The sequence below is a fragment of the Cydia strobilella genome, chromosome 21 (assembly GCF_947568885.1).
Source record: "Cydia strobilella chromosome 21, ilCydStro3.1, whole genome shotgun sequence".
NCBI classification, from domain to species: domain Eukaryota; kingdom Metazoa; phylum Arthropoda; class Insecta; order Lepidoptera; family Tortricidae; genus Cydia; species Cydia strobilella.
The window spans coordinates 160,048-173,430 of record NC_086061.1 but is presented as its reverse complement, the minus strand read 5'-3'; the positions used below and the strand labels follow the sequence as shown (position 1 = coordinate 173,430).

The 13,383-nt window shown below is 40.4% G+C and overlaps 2 protein-coding genes across 2 annotated transcripts in view; both read right to left on the bottom strand.

Moving 5' to 3' along the window:
- Positions 1–7,870: 7,870 nt before the first annotated feature.
- LOC134751225 (uncharacterized) lies at positions 7,871–8,782 on the bottom strand. Its single transcript, XM_063686608.1, has one exon. It carries the CDS (start codon positions 8,780–8,782, stop codon positions 7,871–7,873), a length of 912 nt encoding a protein of 303 aa, XP_063542678.1.
- A 1,854-nt stretch (positions 8,783–10,636) lies between these two features.
- LOC134751202 (tubulointerstitial nephritis antigen-like) overlaps positions 10,637–13,383 on the bottom strand; it is a 55,909-nt gene continuing 53,162 nt past the window's right edge. The window contains exon 9 of the mRNA XM_063686583.1: positions 10,637–12,901. Within this exon, the coding sequence (XP_063542653.1) occupies positions 12,746–12,901 (156 nt within the window). The 3' untranslated portion in view covers positions 10,637–12,745. The remainder of the gene's footprint in view (positions 12,902–13,383) is intronic.

Genomic DNA, 13,383 nt, shown 5'->3' with positions numbered 1-13,383 from the left:
AAAAATTCTCCACCGACCATCCATCCATGCGTTGAATAATTCCGCCATAACCCGGGCAGGAACTCCACGCGGCTTCGCTAAACGAATACCGTCCGGCCCTGGCTTCATCCTTACATCAATGCGGGCATCCCTTATCTAATCCACCGAGAAAGAAAGCCACGGCTGAGCTACTGCTCTGGAGTCCTACTACCGGATCAGTGAGCATCTCAGCAATGCGCCGCTTGTACCGCTGCTTTATGCGACACCTTCTTTTGTGCTTTTATGACCTCTAGTTCTCCCGAACGCTTCGAGTGCATTGAACAGCTCGACATTCCCACAGCTGCCCTTTTGAACCACTAGGCTGGCTTCGGTTCTCGCAAGAAGTGCTGCCTCCTCATCCCTCCACCTACGGCTCCCCGTTGGGGGCGCGGCATCGAGGTTCGCCTCCAGAGGGTGCGCAGCCCGTGTATGGACGCCCAACCCCCGGAGAGTACGAAAGGACCTCTCACAACCTGGACAGGTTACTCCGGCCACTTCCTTCTCCGGAGGACCTTCGCCAGAGCGACCGCCCGAAATCAGGTCAAATCTGCCCCCTGCCTCCAGTGGAAGGTCAGGGCGATTTCTATTCTCATTTATGTCGAAAGCAGATTCAAACTAAGGTACTGGAGGGACGCTAACCCGCCAGCACCACTCGTACTCCGGCAATGGTGAGACCCCCGCCGAAGCGGCCAGATGTACTTGGGCACCCGCAAGGGCACCCCATCGGGGTCTACTGTAGGCGCAAGCACTACAGCCCACTCCGCCGACCTAACAACCCTGGTCTCCGGTTGTCAAGCCGACTCCCACCTACGCCTCTAAAGTAACCGACTCAACAAGTCAAGCCGGTCACAAGCACCTCCGAGGCGATTTAAGAAGTATTTCAGAGGTAGACTAGTCGTGTTAGAAACAAGGCGTGCTGCTGTTCTCGCTAGAACTGCTACCTCTTCGTCACGCCCCCGGTCCTTCTCCGCGATAGGAATGTCGCCGTTACCGACCTTTAGTCAGCCAAGTGCAGCCATTGCAGCCCTAAACCAATAGATGTGGTGAACGTTTTTTAGCAGCGGTGCCATAGCAGGCCAGAGATAAGAGTTGAACCTTCTGCGCCACCACAAGGTCCCTTAATGCAGGGCTGAGAAGTGAACGCAAGCTTGCCAAGCACAAGTTCAGCAAACCGTGCCTAACTTCCCATTTAACCTCCACCGCTCTTCACCCAAGGTCCCACCCGCATTCACGGATGGTGCATTTCCCACCTCCTCCTCATGGTCTTTCCTGGCTCACGCCGTTCAGACCGAATCGCGGGAGCCGTGCCGAGTACTTATCGATTTCGAACATTGCGGCGTCTTCGAACCCCGTTACACGTTGCTTCGTGTCTCCCTACAATTTTTTTTTGTGTCCCTGGCCTTTCTCCCATTCTGGGCAGGCCGCATCTCTAGCTCTCCATCCCAAGTTTGGGCTTAACAACACTACACGTCACTCAGCGTCGTCTTCACCCTTGAGCTGCTGACCTCACTCTTCAAATTGTCTTCGCTTGGTGTGCCAAGAGTGCGCAAATCTGCGCGTCGAAGTTCTGCTCGCTCGTGGAATACTGGGCCAACCGTTGTCCTCTTCAGTGATGCCAACATCTCCGACCGTTCGTTCGCATATTTACAGCACACATTCACGGATTTTGCAAGAGAAACAACCCACCATGTGGGCACCACGCATGATCCACTGCTGTGAGTCGGTAACACCAACGGCTATGGAATGTCGCCGTTACCGACCTTTAGGCCAAATACTTAAACAAGACTTTTAATACGTTAAGCCGTCGCGTTAGAAACAAGGCGTGCTGCTGTTCTCGCTAGAACTGCTACCTCTTCGTCACGCCCCCGGTGCTTCTCCACGATAGGAATGTCGCCGTTACCGACCTTTAGGCCAAATACTTAAACTAGACTTTCAATACGTTAAGCCGTCGTGTTAGAAACAAGGCGTGCTGCTGTTCTCGCTAGAACTGCTACCTCTTCGTCACGCCCCCGGTGCTTCTCCGCGATGGGAATGTCGCCGTTACCGACCTTTAGGCCAAATACTTAAACTAGACTTTCAATACGTTAATCGTGTTAGAAACAAGGTGTGCTGCTGTTCTCTCTAGAACTGCTACCTCTTCGTCACGCCCCCGGTGCTTCTCCGCGATAGGAATGTCGCCGTTACCGACCTTTAGTCAGCCAAGTGAAGCCATTGCAGCCCTAAACCAATAGATGTGGTGAACTGAGAGCCACAAAACGGACACGCCGATCGTACCCACTTCTATCGACTTCATCCCATTGAAATTAGATTTATTCCACTTGTGTTGTGACTTGTGAGCCTACGCTCACGATGCCGCATATTTCATGTATATCATAAGGTCCCGACACCCTAATGATATCAGTCCATCGAGTTGGAGCTTAAAGCATTAAGTCCGTCATTTGTACTTCTTATTTTATTTGCAATTGAGTTTCGTTCGTTGTATACGTATATACAACATATAGTACTGAAACTATATTTTATCATAATCGTACTGTGATTTATGTTATGTGTGAAATCCTATGTATTTATTAGCCGCCCTGTTCGAACAAAACGTATTTAATTTCTCTGCACTGCCCCCTCGTTCTCGTTTAAAACTGAATTTAGATTCATTTCCATATACTAAAAATCCCGTCCATAGAGCGTCTGTGCAGCAGTATAGGCGTAAGCCATGCATGCATCTTATGATGGTTACGATCTCGGATCTGTGAGATCAATAGGAACTAGTAAGCCTCTTGTACTTATATTTTCCCACACAGGTATTAGGAAGAGTGTGTGAGTGGGATGAGGCGGAGATTAGGATTAGTGAATTAAATAACTCTTATAAAGTATTAATTATTTGGAAGCACCTTATATGTATCATAACTGTATATTAATTTCACCTAGTGTTAAATGTAGAACATTTGCTTTTGCGACTTCATTTGTTAGTGAAATAGGTTTAAAACCAATATTTAATTTGGGGTAAAAAAACTGTTTAACTTTATACAAAGTCCCATGTAATGTGTAGTATTGGCGATGCATTATTAATGAATAGAATAGAATAGAATAGAATATATTTTATTTGTAGTAACTGTACATCGTCATTTTCAAAAAATATTTACAATTGGAAGAACAAAACAAGATGATGGACAGACTTTTTTATTTACTTTACTTTTTATTTACTTGTACAACGGTTGGAATAAAAGTAGTAACGTCATACCGAAGATAGATATAACTCCGTAATAGACGGATACAGTCTAAGGAAAAAACGTGCCTCGAAAATCAAGAAAATTTGATTCTCGATCAGAGGGCGCTACTAGCTTTGGCCTAGGTACTGTAGTATAGATGGCGTTGACGGTTTTGTTTGTTATTTCACAATTTTAACGCATATCAGTGAAAGAACATGGGTCAAAATCATAAAAATAATTAATGCAAATAAAAAAAATCATTTATCCACATTTAAATACATTTTATCGTATTTTTATAAATCTTCATTTTTAGTTTTAAGGTGTGTCGATAGATGGCAGTGAATTTACTGGGGTTACAAAATTTACTATGACAGTGCCGCTCTATCTTATTATATCCTCTTTGGTCATACCAATGATACTCTTTGTTATGAATATTGAATATAGACATTTATGTGATTTATGGTATTTATTTTGTACTCCGATGTAGGATCGTAAGGATGTAGGGTTTCCATTTGAACGTCGGTAACAATTTTGACCATATCGCTTATATTGCACAATTTAGTACATATTAGGTTTTATTTTATTTGCCTGTATATTGTAAAAACAATGCCACAGATACTTGGAAGTACATAAGTAAATAGGATAAGGGCAAGCTAATACAACCATCTACAAGGATAAGTCTTGTAAATATAGATTTAAGTTTAGAGTTAATTTATTTTTAGGTTAATTGTACTGTACCTATTGCTACCTATAGTTTAATTCATGTGGCTAAAAAAATGAAAACAATAACAACTAACAATCATGACACTTTGCTGTGTTACCGATTACATCCATGAATACAAAATGTTGCACTCCATTGGTTTGGTTTGTCATTTGTCATATTCTTAGTCACGAGTTTTTTTGTTTACATTTTTTTAACCCTCAGAAGAATAAAGTATCAGATAAACACAATAAATAATTAAATACAATATAATCATCTTTATTACATACCTTACACAGTTCACAATACATGTAGTGTTTAAATTAGATTTAAAGAAACATAAGTTAAAAAAACCGGCCAAGTGCGAGTCGGACTCGCGCACGAAGGGTTCCGTACCATTACGGAAAAAACAGCAAAAAAATCACGTTTGTTGTATGGGAGCCCCATTTAAATATTTATATTATTCTGTTATTAGTATTTGTTGTTATGGCGGCAACAGAAATACATCATCTGTGAAGATTTCAACTGTCTAGCTATCACGGTTCATGAGATACAGCCTGGTGACAGACAGATAGACAGACGGACAGACGGACAGCGGAGTCTTAGTAATAGGGTCCCGTTTTTACCCTTTGGGTACGGAACCCTAAAAACTATTATTTTTAGAATTACTTCTTAATGTTTTTTGTTACTCTACTAGTTAAAGAATGTGTTTAATGCAATACGTTGTAGTTAATGGTTAAATTATATTTTGAAATTGTTACTGTATGAATCTATTTTCAAAACAAGATTCTATCTGTATATCAGACCTGCTAGCATGAGTTGCGATCTCGCGCGCGACTCCATACATCTTGCTCGACTTCAAGTATGGACTCGCGCGTGAGAACGCAATATTACGCGAAGGTGGTAGTGGCGCCCCCACTACCACAATCTGAGGGGCTATCGCGATACAAGAAAATCTAAATTTCGTTATCTAACATCTCTGTCACTCGCATATTCGAGCGATAAAGAGGCAGATAGCAAAATTTCGGATTCGCGTTTCCCGGTAGGTCGTCTGTTAACAAACCGCCTTGATGCATCCATGTCATATTTTATTATCTCTAAAAACTTGTCAAAATACTGTTAAAGGCACAGTATGTATTTGTATAAGTTACTCTATAGTTTAAAGGGGCTAGTGCTGCACTCTGGTGGCAGAACATTGCAGTAATGCCCCCTATTCATGCTAGACGCAGACGGTCAGATGTTATGTTATAAGAATATTGCGGCGCCATGGTGCGCCATCTAGTTTTGACCGCAATTTTATCTGGAAATTGTAATTATGTTGTAACGCACTTCATCATGAATAAAACCAAAATATTTCAATAATATTTTTTTAGCTTTCAAACGGCTTAAGTAATCATTAATAAATAGTTAGTAAACTAAAATTACCAAAATCGCACTTGAAGACTGATTTAATACATTGCTAGAAATCCTGTTACTGTTTTAATAAAGTTGACTATGCCTTAAAGTTGGTTATTTTTTTTTATTGGAATCCTACTTCCTTGATATAAAATAAAATGGGTGTTATTTAATCGATCTGCAAAATATTCCTATTTTGATGAACAATAATTTTTAAGAAAAAAAAACCGACTTCAATGGGGGATGCCGCTGAAAGTTTACTTATTGTTGATGGTGCACTCTTAGATTCCAGACAATGAAATGAAATAGACAGCATATTTTGCGTAATTATCCTAATCCATCTTTTGACTAATTTTGCCTAATTGCCTAATTATTATAATATTGCCTAATAATGTAGAAAAGGAGGTAAAACCACCCACTTTTCTAGTAGCATTTCGTTTTTGTAAGGGTCGCAGTTCTAACCTAACCTAACCTACTTTTCTGATAGCATTTCGTTTCTGTAAGGGTCACAGTTCTAAACTAACCTAACCCACTTTTCTAGTAGCATTTCCGGGTCCGGGTCTGGGTCCGGATCCGAGTCCGGGTCCGTGTCCGGCTGTCCGGGTCCAAGTTTGGGTCAGAGTTCCCTCTGGATCCGGATCCGAGTTGGGGTCCATGTCCAGACCCGGGTCCGGGTCCGAGTCCGGGTCCAAGTTTGGGTCTAGGTCCATAAGGAAGAGAACAAATCGCCAAACGTGAACTATGTGTCATTGAAGAGTTCCATTCTGATCGTCATCAGCAGTTCCACTTAATCAAATGTCACTTTTTTAAATGTAAATGCTGGATTTGTTGATGAAAATACAAAAATCACAATGTGTATGCATTTCACATTTGAGGAGTTCCCTCGGTTCCTCATGGGTCTTATCATCAGAACTCGACCTTGACAAAAATATGCCTTAAAAACTTAAGTTGCTTAACAAACATAAAGAAGAGGACAAATCGCCAAACGTAAACTATGCGTCATTAAAGAGTTCCATTCTGATCATCATCAGCAGTTCCACTTCATCAAATGTCACTTTTTAAAATGGAAATGCTCGATTTGTTGATAAAAATACAAAAATCACTATATGTATGCCTTTCACATTTGAGGAGTTCCCTCGATTCCTCATGGATCCCATCATCAGAACTCGAGCTTGACAAAAATGTTTCTTGAAAACCTAACTTGCTTAACAAACATAACGAAGAGGACAAATCGCTAAACGTGAACTATGCGTCATTGAAGAGTTCCGTTCTGATCATCATCATCATCCATCATCAGAACTGCGTTTTGACAAAAACGGGACCAATCTGTATGTATATACTTACAATCAAAAAAAGAATTTTCAAAATCGGTCCAGAAATGACGGAGTTATGGAGTAACAAACATAAAAAAAAAACAACCGAATTGATAACCTCCTCCTTTTGAAATCTTGAAGTCGGTTAAAAATATATATTTGGTCAGCCAAAATGTGTATTTGATCAGCAACTTAAGGTTAGCAAGTATTTCAAAATCAGTTCGCAATTAATGTCATAATGAGCTTGATTTGGTTGGCAAATTAATTATTAACCGACTTCCAAATCTCAAAAGGTGGAGGTTATCAATTCGGTTGTATGTAATTTTAGGGTTCCGTACCCAAAGGGTAAACACTCCCGGACCCTATTATTAACTCCGCTGTCCGTCTGTCTGTCCGTCTGTCTGTCTTTAAAGAAGCATGGTATAGTCCTTGGATCAAGCTTTGGAGATCATCCAGAAACTCGGCAAACAAAACAAAATCGTCGGCGAATCTTAAGTGCGACAAGAAGACACCATAGATGTTAATACCGGTTCTGTCCCATGCAAGCGTACCGCCGTAAAAAGCTTGGGTGAAATCGTGTTAATTGTCTTGTGAAGACGAACTTGCATCGTTGCCGAGCCGTACAGCTCCCGAAACAGATCAACCTAGCGCGCATCTATGGAACAGCGATGAAGAGCGTCAAACACGGCCCAATGCTCGACACTGTCGAAGGCCTTCTCATAATCGACGAAGGCCATGCACAAGGGACGGTTGTATTCGTGACATTTCTCCATAAACGGTTTTACCGCGTGAAGGTGATCTACTGTAGAAAATCCGCTGCGAAAGCCGGCCTGCTCGGGTGGCTGGCATTCGTCGAGGTTACGAGTGAGACGGTTGCAAAGGACTTTGGAAAAAAGTTTGTAAGTATGTGAAAGGAGGCTTATAGGGCGATAGGTAGCAAGTTTTGAAATGTCTCCTTGACGTGACCGTGACGATGGCAGTTTTCCAGGAGTCTGGAGTTCGAGTATCTTGTATGAGCTGGTTAAAGAGTGCTGCGAGAATATTAAGGACAGGCTCGCCACCAGCGCGTATAGATCGGCTGTTATAATAATAATAATATAATTTTTTATTCAGATTTCTATGATCCATTGGTTAGAGTACATAATTACTTAAAATCTATTGTTAATGTTTGTAAAAAATTAATAACAAGTACATTAAATTAAAATAATTACATTAAAAATATAAACTTAAATTTGACAAAATCAGCTACTCATGACCATTAAATTGTTAAGATGTTTGTGCATGGGAGAGTTAGGCTTTTCTACAAACATTTTTAGAATGCCGTTAGAGCTGCTCCGCATCCTACTAACTAGCGAGGCAGTTCTTTTACGCACTATGGCGTGAAACCCATCTGTGCGTGCCTCCGCAAACATTTTAGAAGCACTGCAGAAGCGGGGCAGCTTCAACAACGCCCGAAAGCCGTTATTATATTGAACCCTCAGGGCACTGAGCGCCTTCTGAGTGCAGTTGAACCACAGGCTGCTCGTATAGAAGCTCTGACAGAACGCTTTAAAAAGCGTGATCTTAACTTGATCCGAGCAACGAGCAAACCTGCGGGCCAACATATTACTCCTCACCGCCAGTGCCCTGCGTTCTCTTTCGATATCTAAATGATCCTTAAGGTCGTCGGTTAGATAATGCCCAAGATATTTAAATCTATAAACCCTCTGTAATGGTGTGCCGTTGAGGAAAATATCCGGCACATTAAGTGGCGGCATTTCTGGTCTTTTACCGGCGGCCTTAAAGATCATATATTCACTTTTGTTTACATTGTATTGTAATCCGTGGCTGCTCGCATAGGACTCGCAAATATTCAGGAGCCTTCTCAGTGCCTTCACCGATGGGCTCAACAACACCATGTCGTCTGCGTAGCTGATGTTATTTACACAGACACCGTCGACGTGACAACCCACATGCGTGTTGCTGAACTCCGATATAAGCCCGTCCACATACAGGTTGAAGAGCTTTGGCGAAGACAACCCACCCTGTCTTACGCCACACTCTAACCCGTACGAGTCCGAACGTGCATTAGTCCACCGTACACTATTGCGCTGATTTGCGTACCAATATTGGAATATGCTGGTCAATTCCGTGGGTATGTTCCTATCCCTCATCTTCTGCCATAAGCGCCACAATTGCAATAGCAAATCTCGTCGAAATCGTGAATACTTTGAATGGAAACTATAGCGAACATGATCGGTTGAGCTGTTTTGCTTGTTATAAATAATACGTTTTTGGCAAAAATTTCATTTTTGGTACAAGCTTTTATCGCTGACTGTACTTTTTTTCCACAGGCAAGTAATACTCATCGAAACAATTCTAAAAACCCCAAACACAATTAGGTTGCGTTGTTTTATCACAGAGTTCCTATGGCCACCTCCTGTCTTCATCATCAGATCAGCTCGATGGTACCATAATATTGCATTGTCACACGACTTACAAATTATCAGCTTCATCGGAAACCGGGAAGTGGGTCAAATTTAACTTGCAAGATTTGACCCTTACAAACATTTTACATACATACTTACATAGGTACATTGCAAGTTAAATAAAAGCTTGTAAATAGTTATTTGTGCAACAAGAGAGGAAAGTTGGTTTTTCTTGCGAGTGTTTATTTTGAGTCCCGCGGAAGCGAAAGATTCTAAGGTACAATCTTTCGCTTCCTCGGGACTCAAAAACACGAGATGTAAAATAACTTTGCTCTCGTGTTGCACACTAAGACGAGACCGGACCGGACCGGACCGTACCGTACCGTACCGTAGTATGAAGTTCATGGCCTTCACTAAATTAAAAAGCTACATTGTTTCACTCCCTGGAGTGAGGAAAGTCGCACTTTCCTCACTCCAGGGAGTGACGAAAGTAGGCTTGTTTGAGCTGCTGAGGTGAAAAAGGATATCAGCTACCGTTCAAGGCAGCCTAATTGTGACAAGCGGGTAACGATATTGTAATTATGTTGTAACGTAATTGAGCATTAATTAAAACAAGAGTTTTCTAAGATCATGTATTTTTGTATTTTTAATCGACATAATTCATAAATTTAATCATTAATTAATACATAGTTAGTAAACTAAAATTATTAAAATAGACTCCGACCACGCTAACTTTGCACAAACTTTGCAATAAAAACGCATACAATGTAATCCCTATAAACTCTTTAAACTACTTGACGTAGCACTTGGCATGAAAACTTAGCGTGGTCCGACTCTAGGTACCTACTAAAAATCAAAATGGCAGTTGATATAATACATAGCAAGAAATACTCTTACTGTTTCAATAAAGTTAACAAGGTATGGTTTATTCTTACGCTATTTTTATGCAAAAATCCTAAATATAAAAATATACGGCACTTTCCATTTGATCCTTGAAAGTATAAAATCCTTATTGACTCGACTTGTGTTAGATTGTCCCGTAATTGACCGAGCGTTAGCCAAGGTCTCCGTTTCAGCTTGGGCGGCGAAAATGCTTTCGTATGTCCGAATGTTCTCTAACTAACTACAGGTCGCAATTCTCAACCGATTCTCGTGAAATTTTGTGAGCGGGTTCGATTTAGTTTTCTCTCACAAATCCGCGAGTATTTATTTATTCGGAGAAAAACTATGTATTAGCTTCCTGGATCCACTGAAAAGTACTCAATTATATGTAGACAGATGTTAGAGCATTTTTTTATTTTTAAGAATTGGTATACACAGACTGTTTTCACAGTATTACAGACTAGACATTTATAAAATGCTAAAATAAAACAAAATACTATCACACCAGAGATTGTGGTCAAATACCAACAATCATTTTTATTTCTTTGTTTTGGCACTGTACTACAACGGTCCCTAATTATAATCTATTAGCATTATACGAGTAAGTATTAATACCTTATCCACTACTATACGTACACATTAAATATACTTCTGTAAGATCTGTTCATCGAATTCGTTTTCGATCGATTAAGTATTCATAATTAGCAATAGAATAACTTTCTCTTGGAGATCGTAAGTACAACATACCTATATATTCCAGTACAAAAATACCCTTACCATACAATGTTTAGATCTGAAATAGTTATTTGTTATACAAGGGTGCAAAGTTATATTTTACCCGCGAGTGTGGAATTGAAACACGAGCAAGCGAAAGGGATTCTATAGTTGAACCACGAGCAAAGCGAGTGGTTCAACTATAGAATCCTGAGCGTAGCGAGTGTTTAAACACACGAGAAGTAAAATACATTTGCACCCGTGTGTAATACAAAACTTTTCCCCTCACTATAGCGAGGAAAGTGCAACATCCACAGGCGTTAGATCATCTTCATCACTGGAATCACTCATTTTTTTAACGATAATACGATATTATAACAGAAAACTCTGGAAGTTGTCGTGTCGGAGTCGGTGAGATAATTTTTGTTGACAATGTTGACATTTCTGATGATGCGTTTTGAAATTGCATCGACTCAACTTGTGCGTTCAGAATAACATTCAACATCATTTAAAAAAACAAATGTTTCTTATGGAATTTAAGGTTTATGACTTAAAATCATTAAGTCATAATAAATAAAGCTAAATTTGGTATTTTTTTATTAAATTCTGAAACCATTTATTTAATGATAATTAATATGGAAGTAACCATTATTATGAGCGTTTTACGTTTTGTTATCTGTCAAAAGCTATTTAAACACGCTCCATCCAAGGTCAAATTACTTTCCCCACTAGTGGATGAAATGCGTTTTTCCCCGCTTGTTTTAAAGGATAAAAGACGGCTTTCCGAGCTAGTGAGGGGAAAAAGCCATTATTTCTTTTGTGTGAGCGCGTGGCCTTTGTGCCTGAGGGTCACACACACAATTAGTCAATACAGTGGCAAAAAGGACTACTTCCCCCACATAACGCTGAAATTTAAGTTTTGTTTTTCATGTAAGAACCAGCACAGGGCGGACACGCCATACATCAATAGTTATTTGTTATACAAGGGTGCAATGTTGTATTTTACCCGCGAGTGTGGAATTGAAACACGAGCAGGGGAAAGGATTCTATAGGTTTTAAAATAGAATCCTGAGCGTAGCGAGTGTTTCAACACACGAGAAGTAAAATACAATTGCACCAGTGTGTAACACAAAACTTTTCCCCTCACTATAGCGAGGAAAGTGCAACATCCACTGGCGTTAGATCATCTTCATCCCAGGAATCACTAATTTTTTTACGATAATACGATATTATAACAGAAAACTCTGGAAGTTGTGTATTTTTACGTGTCGGAGTCGGTGAGAAAATTTTTGTTAACAATGTTGACATTTCTGACGATGCGTTTTGAAATTGCATCGACTCAACTTATGCGTTCAGAATTACATTCAACGTCATTTAAAAAAAAACAAATGTTTCTTATGGAGTTTAAGGTTTATGACTTAAAATCATTAAATAAAGCTAAATTTGGTATTTTTTATTAAATTCTCAAACCATTTATTTAATGATAATTAATATCGAACGAACCATTATTATGAGCGTTTTACGTTTTGTTATCTGTCAAAAGCTACTTAAACACGCTCCATCCAAGGTCAAATTACTTTCCCCACTAGTGGATAAAATGCGTTTTTCCCCGCTTGTTTTAAAGGATAAAAGACGGCTTTCCGAGCTAGTGAGGGGAAAAAATCATTTCCGTTTCTATGTGTGAACGGCATTTCTGTACACGCGTCATGCGTCATGCGTCATTGTGTAAGTTGCTTAAAAACCGAACTGAACGTTCGCCAAAATCTCGTCAATCTGCTGTCGCGGGGCGAGGTAATTCGAATCGGGGCGGGGCAGTGCGTGGCCGTTCTGTATGATAATACTATTACTTATTCTGTGGACTAGGTAGCACTGAAATCAAAAATTGAGAATGAATACTTAGAAAAAAATACAGGAACAAATCTACTGTTGCGAGCAAGTAGATCACGCTGAATCCAGAGTTACCATATACTCGCTAGACAGCATTTAAACCAAAACAGTACAACAGATCAAAACCTAACCAATGTACCTAGTAAAATTAAACCACATTATCCCCCTGGACGTTTGAAAGGGGCGACTGACGACACACAGCGGCCTGATGAGTTGGCCCCTCTGTTATGTGGTGCGGCGGACGGACGGGCGCAGGAACGCGGACGTGACGTCGCTGAAGGCGGAGACCACGAATGACTCGATGCCGGACTCGTTGGAGCCGCGCGCGATGCGGAAGTAGCCATTCTCACCCCAGTCGGTGCCCCAGCTGTTCGCCACGATCTGAAAACGACGGAAAACTTTTTAAAATGGGTTGTGTTATTTGGTAAATTGCGAACCTATTGACTGGAACGAGCCGATGAGGATGGGAGAGTAATGATTTATAATCGCGTCTAACTCTTTAACCCGGCCACGGGAAGGGTCATAACAGTCTATGTACCTATGTTAAATACCTACTTTAAGTACGGTTGTGTTGCGACTGTCACGTGTTCCATCATGGTGTTAAAATTAATCAGCCAATTTTGATAAAAATTCCAAAAAAGCCGAGTCATATTAAAGTTGTTTTAAGTTTTTACTTTTAGACTTCTAGTCTATGAAGCTGGTGGTCCTGGGTTCTTATCCCGGTAAAGACTTTTTATGTTTTTTTTTTTTTTCTATTTATGTATGTGTTTTTATTTATTTAAGTTAGACTTATATTGACCGGGATATAGACCGTGATTACCTTTTGTTCAAGTTCGTAAGTCGCTCACTTTATACCTGTAGTA

Excerpts from the sequence above, each read along its gene's own strand:
- LOC134751225 (XM_063686608.1), bottom strand. The coding sequence starts at position 8,782 with ATGAGGGATAGGAACATACCCACGGAATTGACCAGCATATTCCAATAT.